Source organism: Coenobita brevimanus, chromosome 50 (genome assembly GCF_032717465.1).
Source record: "Coenobita brevimanus isolate Jiangsu-jjx chromosome 50, ASM3271746v2, whole genome shotgun sequence".
NCBI classification, from domain to species: domain Eukaryota; kingdom Metazoa; phylum Arthropoda; class Malacostraca; order Decapoda; family Coenobitidae; genus Coenobita; species Coenobita brevimanus.
Genome location: NC_137003.1, coordinates 13,244,143 through 13,257,261, shown reverse-complemented (window position 1 = coordinate 13,257,261; position 13,119 = coordinate 13,244,143). Strand labels below are relative to the sequence as shown.

General features: G+C 43.4%; 1 protein-coding gene across 1 annotated transcript in view; it reads left to right on the top strand.

Annotated features, from left to right (window-relative positions):
* Window positions 1–13,119, top strand: part of LOC145399866 (obscurin-like) — a 146,773-nt gene that overhangs the window by 94,856 nt on the left and 38,798 nt on the right. The window contains exon 6 of the mRNA XM_080272447.1: window positions 12,970–13,103. Within this exon, the coding sequence (XP_080128573.1) occupies window positions 12,970–13,103 (134 nt within the window). The remainder of the gene's footprint in view (window positions 1–12,969; window positions 13,104–13,119) is intronic.

Here is a 13,119-nt window from a genome sequence, read left to right as displayed (position 1 = left end):
AGTTTTCTTTCTCCGTTCCTTCCTCTCTCTCTCACTCCCTTAACCCTTGCAAAAGTGGATTGACAGTGGACGCGAGATTGATCCCTGGCTAGGTGAGGAAGGAGTTTGGTGTTCTGTGTTTCTTTTAAAATGGTAATAACTTATCTTCCATGAAACCCAACGATCCATTATAACAATACCCCCGCTAATGCCAGCACACCAGGCCTGAATGAAACTGTTGTAGCATGCATCCAGTATGGGCGATGGATAGTGGCGATGGAACTATGACGTGTGAAGGTGTGTGACTTAAAGGACTTAGACTGTGTTGTTTGAGTGCAACGGAGCAACGCATCCGACACCTTTTTCCACATTACACCATGTAAGTAAGAAAACTTGCATGAAGAGCACATTCATATTCACCATAATTCTATCTATCTATCTATCGCTAGACGCCTCAATCCCGCAAGGGGTGACCACAAACAAATCGCCTACATGTCGCTCTATCCCCCGCCATTTCACTGCCCTGCTCCCACCTCACATCCCCCTCTCTATATACTCTCCACTCCATCCCTCCATCTCATCCTTGGCCTCCCCCTTCCTCCCCCCTCCACCTCACGCACATACACTCTCCTCGTCAGACTCTCACTCTCCATCCTTTCCACATGGCCAAACCACCTTAATATGTTTCTCCTAACGCTTCGTATGACATCCACATCCACACCACAACATGCCTTCACTTCCTCATTTGTCAGACTGTCTCTCCATGTGACTCCACATGCTCCTCTCAAATAACTCATTTCCACTGCTCTCACTCCTGACTTCTGTCCTTCCAACAAGGTCCAAACATCACTTCCATACGTTAGGGTTGGTATCACAATACTGTCATGTAGCAGCTTTTTCACTTCCATGATCACTTCCCTGTTTCTTATCACTGTTTTCAAGGAACCAGGAACCTTTCTTCCTTGTTGTACCCTTTCAAGCACTTCACCCTCTAAACTTCCATTCTTGCTCATCACACTACCCAAGTACTTCAACGCACTTACATTCTTCATTTCATCCCCATCCAGTCTCACTATACATTCACTGACTTCACATCTCTCGGAGACCCTCACTTTACTCTTCCCTACATTCGCCTGTAGATTCCGTTTCTTACACACTCTCCCAGACTCATCCACTGAGCCTTGCAGCTCCCCTTCGTCTTCACTTAACAACACAGTATCATCTGCAAACAACAGTACAGGGAGTTTCCAAACACTGCCCTCTCTCACTAGGGGCACTCCAGCTTCCACTGCCCTACCTTGTATCTCGTTTATTATTCCATCCATATACAGACTGAACAACCATGGAGTCATCACACAGCCTTGTTTTAATCCAGCCTTCAAACAGAAAAATTCACTCAGTTCACTATACACACGCACTGCAGCCTTAGCACCCTCAAACATACTCTTCATGGCCTTCAACAACTTCCCATCTACTTCATATATTCTTAATACTTTCAGCAATCCTTGTAGATGCAGTTCGGGGAATGAAAGAATTCTGATAGGCAGAAGTTCTGCAATATGGCTGAGTGACATTTCAGTCATTAGCGCTACCAGATGCCCGTTTAGCACGAAGGAAGGCATGGAGAGGTGGCACCAAGGACGCAACTCCGTCTGAGCATTTGCCAAAAAAATATCTGTAAAATAATGCAAGGGAGGCAACATTCCTTCTTACTTGCAGGGGAGGTAGTTTATATGTAATGGCAGGGTTGTTAATGATTCTAACAGCTTTATTCTGAATTTTGCCTAGTTGTCTTAATGCAACCTCTCCACAACCATTCCACAAGGGTGAGCAATATTCAAGCTGAGAGCACACATGACTCTTATAAATTATAGCTAACTGCTCATCGGCGAAGAAGTTACGGACTCTGTACAATAATCCAAGTTTCTTTGAGGCAGTTTTAGCAAGTGATCTGACATGAGAGGTCCAGCTGAGGGCACTGTTAAGTGAGATGCCAAGAATTTCAATACTTTTGGAAATGAGAATATTAGTAGCACTGAAGGTAATGTACGAATCTGGCAATATCTGTCTATTAGTAAACTGCATATATTTTGTTTTACTAGCATTAAAAGAGACAAGGTTGTTTTGTCCCCATTCACTGATTGTAGATAGACCTTGATTTATGGAGATGGCTGTACTAAGTTGAGAGGTAGAGATATTAGACTTTGTAAATGGATGTATGAGTGTGAATGAACTATGTAGTGTTGAGTCATCTGCATATGAGTGAGTGGGAATCTGGGTGGCAGATAAGTGATCAGTAATATGAACCAGAAATAGGGTTGGCACCAGAACTGATCTCTGCGGCACACCGGCGTTGAGTAGAAATTGGAATATACATCATCTACTTTTACTCTTATTTTCCTGTCACTAAGATATGAAGAAATCAAAGGAACAAAAGACGTTAGTCCATAGCAAGGGAGTTTGGACAGCAGGGAACGGTGCCATACTCTGTCGAAAGCTTTAGAGATATCAAGAGCTACTGCATGAGTTTCTCCAAAAAGATCAATTGATTGATGGATGGTATGAGTTAAGAGATTGAGTATGTCAATGGTGGATCTTTCGTGGCGAAAACCATATTGTCTATCACTAATTAACCCCTACACCGCGGGCTTGTTTACCAATGACTTGCGTGTCCCGCGGGGTTATTTGGGCTCCGACAGACTCTCAAAAAATATTTGCCAAAAATCAGTTATTAGTCCTAGAATAATAAAATTACATATGCTTATGGCACATACCTTCAGCTTTCTCCTGGAATGATTGTTGAGCCTTCGTCGGTTACCATAGGACTTGTGGAGACCTCTGAAGTAGGGTAACGAAGTCTCCACTTTACACTTCCCGACAACCCGTAATATGATTACCACAGCCAGATACAAACACTATAAACACTATTCTACAATTTTCAAGTAGTTTGGGATCCACACTAAAAAAAAAAAACACTGTGAAAGCAATGGAAATTACGAGCGCGTCTGATCGTCGCACTTGCGCTAGTTCGCTCTAGGCACTCTGTCATTTATTATTGATAAAACCCCTCACACTATATATTTCTATTACTATATCACACTTATATATATCTGGAGTCTTTCTCCATAAGTTTCCTTCAGTCGTATTAGTTTATTGTCACTGAAGTCATTCAATTTTTCAGTCAGTAAAATACGTAGAGAGCCACGGATTCACTTTCACTGTTATAACATAAATTATTTGTACTCATATTCTTATATTACTAATTACTTACATTACTATTTACATTTTCTATTCTATTTTCAATATTTACCCTGCTATTTTACTTACACTATGTTATTCACTGTCACTTTCAGTAAGATAAAACTATAATACACTGTTCAATCATATGAACTGAACATCCATTGCTTTCACCTGCTATTTACACATTATTTACACATTATTTACACATTATTTCCAAATAATTCTGCTTCCACGCTTGCACTGTTAGAACTGCTTCTGGCTGTGGTAATCGAAGAAGCAGGTAACACAGAGGGGAACCTGGCACTCAGCGCACTGCCAAGAGGTGCGTTTATGCTCAGGTGTGCGGCGTGTGGTATGCGCACATACCTGACACCTGTGAATCGCAGCCTTCCTTTTCCCTGTGGCAGGCATTAGCTCAAGTCTGTGCCGATCCATATACGCCCTCTGCTCAAGTCGATCGGGAAGTGTTACTGGATGGCGCCTTGGAGTTGCTGCTTGCACCCTACCATATCTTTCCAGCAGCTGCTGGACACAAGTCCTGGCGAACAACCTCAGGGAGAAGGACTTGGGTGGCTTGACCTTCATCTTGTACAGGATGAAGGCGTTCAGCATCGTCATATCTATGAGATGCAGAAAAACTTTCCTGTACCACCTAGTATTCTTCCTGAGGCAGTCGATCTCACCAATCATCATGTCGGACTTGTCCACCAGCCGCATGTTGATATTATAGTCCAACACAGCATCAGGTTTCATCACAGGTTCGCCTGTCCTACGGTCGACCTTCCCAGTCTCTCATCTCCCCCTTATGTACGGTGGTGAGCATGTGCACGACCCTCTTGTCATGCCACCGTATTGCCAGCATCTTCTCACACTTGTGTAGGTGCACGTCTCCTCACTGCGAGGTTCCCGCCTCTGGGAATTTGGGGAAGTTGGCACGATTACTTTTCACAGTGCCGCAGGAGCCAATGCCATGCTCAGAAAGGTATTTGGCAAGTTTCGGTGCTGTATAGTAGTTGTCTGTGTACAGCACATGATTCCCACCAAAATACTTTTCTAGGAGCACTTTCACTACACAGCCTGAGAAGCCAAGGGGGTGTGTTTTATCGAGATCGACAGTGCTGGCTGAATATATGACGAAGTCAAGGATGTACCCCGTCTTACAGTCGCACAGTACAAAGAACTTAATTCCAAAGCTATGGCGTTTGCTTGGAATGTACTGAACAAACCGAAGACGTCCTCTGAACAAAACCAAGGATTCATCAATGACAACCTTCTGAAAGGGGTGGAAGAATGACATGAACTTATCCTTCATTCTGCTCAGAATCTCCCGGATCTTCCAGAGTGGGTCGGTTTGGGAAGGTACATCGTTGTCGGCAAAGTGCAGGTTTCCCATGATGTTCCGGAAGCGATCTCTGGCCATGTACTTATTGAAGGTGGGTGAGGGTAGTAAGGGGTCCATGGACCAGTATTCTTCCAACTCATGCTTCTTGGAGTGTGGCATGAGAAGCATGAGGGCAAAGAACACATACAGCTCCTGCACTCCCAGCATGGACCACTGTTGCATCTTGGCTGCACCTGTACCACTTGCAGCACGTTGTGATGCATACCTGTTGGTCTCATCACATATGTGCTGCATGACTTCGTCATCTAGGAAGGCCAAAAGGTAGTCGACACACTCGGCATTTTCGTCCATAGTGAAGGCAGGCTGAACTCCTGAGGAGCTCTCATCAAAAACAAGATTTTCGGGGACAAAATCTGACCCGTCCATCCACGCGAAGGCGTCCAGGATTCCCTGTCGTGGCGGTGTAGGGCGGGTGGTGGTGGTGGTGGTGGAGATTGGCTGTGAGGGAGGTTTATCTCTGTCAAGGTCACTCTCACTGACCCTAGGTTGCCGTACAGCACTAGCAGCCCTTACCCTACTAGCTACACTACTTTTCACTCTCCTAGATTTACCTCTACCTCTACGGCCTGCCTTCACTGTTGATGCTGGTGGTGACTCCGACGACGAAGACTCCGGAGATAACTCAGCCGACGATGATGACGAGATGAGTAAAGCGGGGCTTGGGGAACGGGGAGGTGAATTCACTCATGACTCATGGCGGGCTGGGTCACGTAGGGGCATTGTTCTGGGGCTAACACGCCGCCTTTTCACTCCCTTCCCAAATTCTTGTCCTTCCTGCACTAAAGGCTCCTTTCCCTTGGAGCTAGACACTGATTCACTTATTGAAGCACTCGTTGTTGCTGTTTCTGGTGCGATAACCTCACCCGGCTCATCACACGATTCACCCGAATCGTCATAGTCACTGTCCATCATTATCATGGACAATTCTGCCAGTTCACGTGCAACTGCAGAGTCACTAAGGCCTTTCCTGCTTGCCTCACCACTTTTCTTAGGAGTAGAGGTCACGGGGCCCTTTGCAATGGGCGCAGAAGTGGCAGGAATGGCGGGGCGCGAGTGCGACATGGTTTCTCTACAGCGGAGGACAAGGAACTAAATGCCGCGGCTTATCTGAGAAGGGAAGGGTTGACAATGACACTTTAGGCTGACTGCTGCTAACTTACAGGCTAATTTTTTATAGGTAGAAAATCTCGGCAATAAATAAAGAAATAGATAGTTCCAGGTGAATGTAAATGTCAGTTAGGATTCTCCCTTCCTTTCTGATATATATTTTTATTACAGACATCGATTACAAGGCATAAATCAAAGGGGAAATTACCGTGGTAATGTAGCGAATGAATGCACGTGAGGTTTTGTCAGGTGATAATTAGCCAATTTCTGGTGTATAACACTATCACTTACCTGTTTTTTTTTTGGTATATATTATTTGGTATAAGTATAGGGCATAGGGCTTATTTCAATGGATGAAATCTGTGGAAAAATCAGGGGGAAATTTCCGTAGCGCAGCGCGGCGTGGGAGGTGAGAGGAGAGGGTAATGGAGGGCAGGTAGGGAGGGGACTCACGAAGGGGATAAAATCGCTAAAATGTCAACAATGGGTGGGAGTACAGATGAGATTTGGAGTGCTGACTAGTGTTGGACATTGGCAGTACTGATAGATGATACAAGCCACCACTTGAGAGCCCGGGATAATTCAAAATAACACAGAATCACAAAAATGACACCCCACGATATGATCCATTGTGGCCGAGCGTCACGAAAGTGACGCCCCGCGGTTAAGGGGTTAAGTAGTTGGATTCAAGATGTTTAACAATGTGCTTATTAATTAAAGTTTCAAATACTTTACCAAGAGAAGATGTGACAGCTATTGGTCTGTAATTGGAGGGGTCAGACGAACTTCCTTTCTTCGGAACTGGGTGGATATTGGCTTCTTTCCATGAATTTGGGAATAAAGAAGTACGTATGCATAGTCTAAATAATTTAGCTAGGACAGAGGCAAGTTCAGAGGAACACTTTTTCAAAACAATTGGCGGAATTCCAGCTGGGCCTGGAGCTTTGTTGGTAGGTAAATTGTCTAGGATGGATTTTACGTATCTTGTCTGTATTTTAAGTGGGGCAATTTCGGGACAATCAAGTTCCAGTACTGGGACATTCTGGCTGGTATCGTCAATGGTAGAGTTTCTGGCAAAGGTACTGGCAAAGATATCTGCTTTCCCATGTGGGTCATTTGTAATGTTGCCATCTGAAGATTTTAATGGGGGAATGGAAGATGACTTGTTAAAGTTATTATTGAAAGAATTAAGAGTTGACCAGAATATTCTATTGTCATTAGAGTTGTTAAGTAGTATTGATGCTTGCTTTTGAAGAAAGTTTGATTTAGATAGATTTAATACAGCTTTTGCATGATTTCTAGCAATTTTAAATTGGGAAAGTGATTCAGATGTTTTTGATTTTAAGTAAGAGTTATATGCTAATGACTTTTGGGCTGTTGCTCTGGCACAGTTGCCATCAAACCATTTTGGAGAGTTCGATCATTTAGTGAACTGTTGACTTGGTATGAATAAATCCATATCAGCTAGTATTTAGTCGCAAATGTGGGACTGGGTAGAACTGGGATCACTAGAGAAGAAAGACTGCATGGAACATCAGCAAGATAATTTCTAAATCCATCCCAGTCTGCCCTATCAAAGTGCCATTGGGTCACCCTGAAAGGTTCAGAACGGGGAGGTGTGGGAGGGTTAACTAATGAGGCTTTGATGAGATTGTGGTCAGAGGATCCAAGTGGTGACAGTACCTCTATCCTGTATTGGTCTGGATTACTTGTCAAGAATAAATCCAAGAGATGGGCATTATGGTCAGGATTATCAGGTATTCTGGTTGGTTGCTTTACCAACTGGGTGAGATTAAACGATTCCGCAAACAGCTCGCACTCTAGACCAGCGTTGTCAGTCCAGGGAGAATGCAATAACCATTCATTATTGTGTATGTAAAAATCACCCAAAATGGTAATTTCGGTGCCAAGGTCAAGGTCAAGGTTACTCAACTGAGTGGATATGGAATCAAATACACTGGGTTCCGAAGAAGCACTGGGGGAACGATAAACTACACAAATGTATTTGGTAATGTTTTGACAATTTAATTTATATAATGAGCAATCAAAACTGGATGAAGCAAAGTTTAAAATAGTGTCAACTGCATATTGGGATTTGGGTATAACTTTAGAAGTAACCAACGTTACCAATTTTCATTATATTACGTCCCTGAACTATTCTAACTAAGACTTACCTTTTAAGCCTAGTTTGAGTTGGGGGAGCAAATTTTGTAGGGGTAGTCATATAGTGGCTTAGGTTAGGCTATCACTCAGTAGCGGATGAATGTCGCACCATATTGGCTGGTGCAGGCGTGTGCACTCAGTCTATGTCAGGCCCTAGGTTAGGTTAGATTAGGTTAGGTTAGGTTGTTAGTTTGGGTTAGCTTAATGCAAAACAGTGTGTTTTTAATTAATTTTGATCTTGATTTTGGGGGATAAACCATCTTTTGGAAATCATACTCAAAATTCCAAAAGGGGGAATTTCCTCCCAAAATGAAGGTCAAAACTATTTAAAACACAGTATTTTGCATTGAAAAACATAAAAATAATAATAAAAAAAATCGTTGGTTACTTCTAAAAATTTACTGGGATTTGATATAACAACAGGTGCCGCCCTTGTTACGGAAGTTTGTAAGGAGATGGTAACCGGGAAAACAAAACGGAGATATATCGGTAGAGGGTGAGATTTGTGGTTCTGTGAGGAAAAGGGCCAAAGGGGATATGGACTGAAGGAAAAAATGAACTGAGTTTAAATTTGTGGTAAAGCCGCGGATGTTGGTAAAGAATAAGACCACACTATCACTTCTTCGTCGACGAGCATTCCCGGAAATAGCAACAGTCGCTGCCGGCACAGTTGCTTGATGGCGACCGGGAGGACACTGTGCCGCCAGCCCTACCCTGCCGGTGGTGGCAATCCGAGGTACCACCTCATTTGATAGTAAGATTGCAGCGGCCATTACTAAAGACATAACTAGAAGGTGTGATATGTTATGCGCATGTAGTGTGGTGTAGACAGTTGAAGGTAGAGGTATTATGACAGCATGCTGGCCTACTCTGTGTAAATGAATGCACTGAAAATGTTCAGCAAAGGGAGATGGTCAGGATCAACTCCTGAGGGCTGGTGAAACGGGAGCTCCAGCTCTCCCTATCACCAGCTTGCCATCAACCTTAGGAGTACTGCCCTGTTCGACTGGTGCTACAGTCGAACTTCTTTGGCACTCTGTTTAACTCTCTTTACCTCTTTCCAGAACATTTTCTTACATTTTCTCCACTTTACACTCAAATTCTTCCCAAGTTCCTCATCCACTCTCTTCGTACTCTCTCTTACTAATCTTTTCACATCCTCTTCCTCTCTACATATAAGTCTCTCTTTTGTCTCTCAACGTCTTCGACCCCCCAGTTTCTCATCCACTCGCTATATGCTTTGTTCTTTTGTGCCACAGCCTCTCTCACCTCTTCAGTCTACCATGCTGTTCCCTGCATTTCCTTTCGTCTTCTCTTCACCACAATTGTTATCTAAAATTTCACTTTTAAAGTACACTATGGCTGGAAAATTGTCTCAGTAGTTTGAATCGTTATTTAGGTGGGAACAATATTTCTGTTATGCAGTAAAATATGATTCGAATGAAAAATGTATCTCAGTTGAAAAATAGCTTTTCAGTTCATGAGGGGACTTTGGAATATACAGGTTACAAGCACAAACATTCATCACATTTCACTCTTTCAAATAATGGTTATAATACGTTTTTGATGTGGTGGCTGAACACAATCGGAAAACAGTCACTGGAACTGTTGTACTCATTTCACTTGTTAGTGAGCATCTAAGGCTTAATCTCTGCCGAGAGGATTCTCTGTAAGGTAGTTAATCTCCACTGAGTCATTTTTTATAATCAATTTATATTGTACCTCATATGAGACTTGCATCATGGTCCATGCAGACCTTCATCGTTCCTTATACAGGGTGACCCAGAAAAACCTTCCACATTTCAAAGGTAAATGAAAAAAAAATGGTTAAAGATAATCAAAATATTATTTGCACACATGAAACTTCATTCAATACAATTTTTATTCATCATGTTTTAAAGATGACATCCTCCAAATGGTGGCTGTCATTGTCTATACACGCTTGGAGGCGATTTCTGAAGGCTGCCATGGCTCGATGGGTCATGTCGAGTGGAACAGCGGCTATCTCCGCTGTATGTATGGATGGAAGTGAAGGTCTTTGTGTAAGATTCTCCTTGCAGTTTCCCAGGATATCCCTACAGCTAAAGCATGCTTCCGTGCAGAACGTCTCGGAGACTGCACAACAGATCACCTCAATGCTTCAATATTCTCAGGCGTACGAGCACTCCTAGGTCGACCGGGTGATTTTCTTTTTAAAGCTGAGCCTATTGCCCTGAAATTCTCAACCCAGTGCAAGATGGTTTTCCGATCTAGAACGTTCTGGTTCCGTGGAATGCTGAAACGTCTTGAAAAGGACCTCTGCACGGCGATCACAGAACAGTTGTTTGTGAAGAACGCTTCGACAACGAACGCACGGTATGCTCCTGACCACGCCATGTTGGCGACTGAGAACGGTTGGGGTTGGGCTACCAAGAGAGCCTAGCCCCGCCCCTCCACCTCACTACTGCTAGTACTGCAGCCTCTCGAAATGTGGGAGTTTTGGGGGGGTCATCCTGTATTAGGTCTGCAGCTCAGCAAGAGTTAAAATGCTAAGACATTTTAACTAAGATAACCATAAACTGTATTCCGTTTTTACCGACATTGTGCATGGAGCTCTGTCACTTCAGACTTTGACACTACCTCTTTGCACAGGAGGATTTATGGGCCCTCGGGAAACGGCTGAATTAGCCTGTGCCTGTAGTCTCATGCTATCTATCTATCTATCTATATACCTAGGCTGCTTCCCCCAAGGAAAGGGAGGTAGTCTCATGCACAAGGAAATAAAGGTAAAACAACTCTCCCAGCTGCAGTTCTTCCTTTATTGTCCTTAAACCCAAAGCTCAGAAGGCAGCAAAGATCGTCCAAAAACATGTGTTCAAGGCACCTCAGGTGACAGATATTGCCCTTTGGCATTTCCCGCCATATTGTGAAGTCATACCTATTTCCTGTGGTCACCAGTGCGTGGTTCAGGCATATAGGAGGCGGATGAGCAGCAATGCCAGTCTTTCTTGGAAAACGGGATTCTGCATTAGTGCGATTCGCTTGCAGTTGCCACGGGAAACCTGTCCCATAACATTTCCACCCATCCCCAAGCCTCGCACTCATTAAAGGAAGGGATAGATTGAGAGGGAACTGGACATGGCAATACTGTCATTGCCAAGTGGGAAGGAAATGCCTGAGAATCGAAAAAAAACATATAGGTTGACGTGCCCAGGCTGCCCTCCCGTGCCACCTCCCACAGCTCCTTTCTGCCACTCGAGAATAACACTGATGACCCTCCAGAGCCCGAGAACCTTTTTACCTTTCTGATGCCCCTGGAAAGTCCTTCGAGGCATCAGACTCTGAGGACAAAGATCGAACGGCCAGAAGTCACGTGTAACATAAACGCCAAAGATGGCCACCCAACTTCTTCATGGCGCCCTCATAGCGCCCATGCATAGAATGAAAAAAAAAAAAAATCATTTAGAAAATCACGGAAAATTTCAGTGTAAAGAAAAAGTGTTTTTACAACAGTAAGGACTGATATTCATCTAGTGAAGTAAGATAGTAGAATATAGTGCAATATACGCAGGAAAACTATTGCACTGAAAGTGTGTTATGACCAAACTAACCACCTAGAATCGAGTTCCATTCCTGTTGTGATGTAAGAATTTAGAAAAATTATGTGCCTTATACATTATACATAAGTTATTAGAAGATACTGAAAACTACAGCATACGATATACTCATAAGTGCTATAGCCAAGAATGTCATCCTTGTACTGAAGTTAGAATTTTGAAAAGTAAGTGCCTTACATATAAGCTATTAGAAAACAGGGAAAGCTATGATATACAGAACATGTGTTGGGGTGAAACTGAAAATGATATTTCGGAGCAAGTACTCTACAGTGGTACTGTATCTCATGACAATGAAAATAATTGCTGGAGTGATACGAAATTCATTTTTCTTTGGCAAATATTGTACGGCGATTTTTCATGAAAGTGTATAAACCTTGGCATTAGCCACACTCATGCACTGTAGGGCACAGTGTCGCTCTTAAGAGCCATAAAAATTTTGCAAATAAAATAAGCGAGCCATACGTAAAGAGTGATGATTTACTGGTAATCATGTGGCAGTGGCAGGGACAGGTGACGAGGAGCGAGAAGGACAAGGGAGGACTGAGTAGGGTGGCTCTATTATGCCTGATCCGCTCCAGCCTGCTTGCCCAGTCCCCCTTAGTCCGAGCCACCGACTCGATACTTGTCAGGATACAATACTACCTCAACCCCAAAAGTTACCTTCCCTTCACCTTCCTGCTCCGCAACACCTGTACCTACTGTAGCTAACTCGAGAAACTTGCAGAGGTGAGAAGAAATGGTGAGATATCTGGTCCTTCACTGAATGATCTTTGTGGTATAGTTGCTGAGATTGGATGGTTTGAGAGCACTCAGTTTTTGGAAAAAATCTTGAGTACAGTTAGCCGTGAGGCATATTTAAGCCCGGGCATGATGGGTTAATTCTCCAGCGATTCTCCTAACTGAATCCTGTCTACTCTTTTTCTTCATTAAGTTTCATAAACACTGAAGTAACTGCAGCAAATCTTCTCTAACGTTTCTATCTCCCTACTCTTTCCTGTAATCTTAACCTGACTCTTCTTTGATCCACTAACTTCACCAAACTCTGCCATCCTTAGTTCATTGACCTTAATCCATTACTGATTTTCCTGGCTCTCTCTTATTTCTCTTCAGAATGTTCTGTGCCGCCTTCTTATTTTTCTTGTACACGTTGCTTAGATCTTAACTTCAGTTAGTTTTTACGCAACAGGTACCTTCCGTATGGGGCAGTAAGCGTTCTGTTATTTGTACTTCCTGTGTATTTCTATTCTTCCCCACCGTACCTAAAACCTAACTTAATTTCACTCAACCTTCTGGGCCCTGTCAAATCCATGTAACACTTCTTATCTCTTCCATCCCTAATTCTACAGTAACTCAATCCTACTGTACCTCTTTTAGAATTCTCCTATGTATGTCCAAATTTCCCAGCTCCCCAGTCTCTTCTGTCGCTCTCTTAACTCCTTTCGAAACTCTGCTAACTCCTTCTCCCTGTTTTTCTCCCTACAGCATGAAGGGTGATCCAGTGGGTGGGTTCCTGGTATCACGGTTGTACGTAGCAGATGCAACACCAGCAGATTCTGGCACGTACACCTGCTGTTACAACATTACATGTGCTGCAGTGCTGGTGCATGTGTTGGCAGGTGAGCAACACAGAGG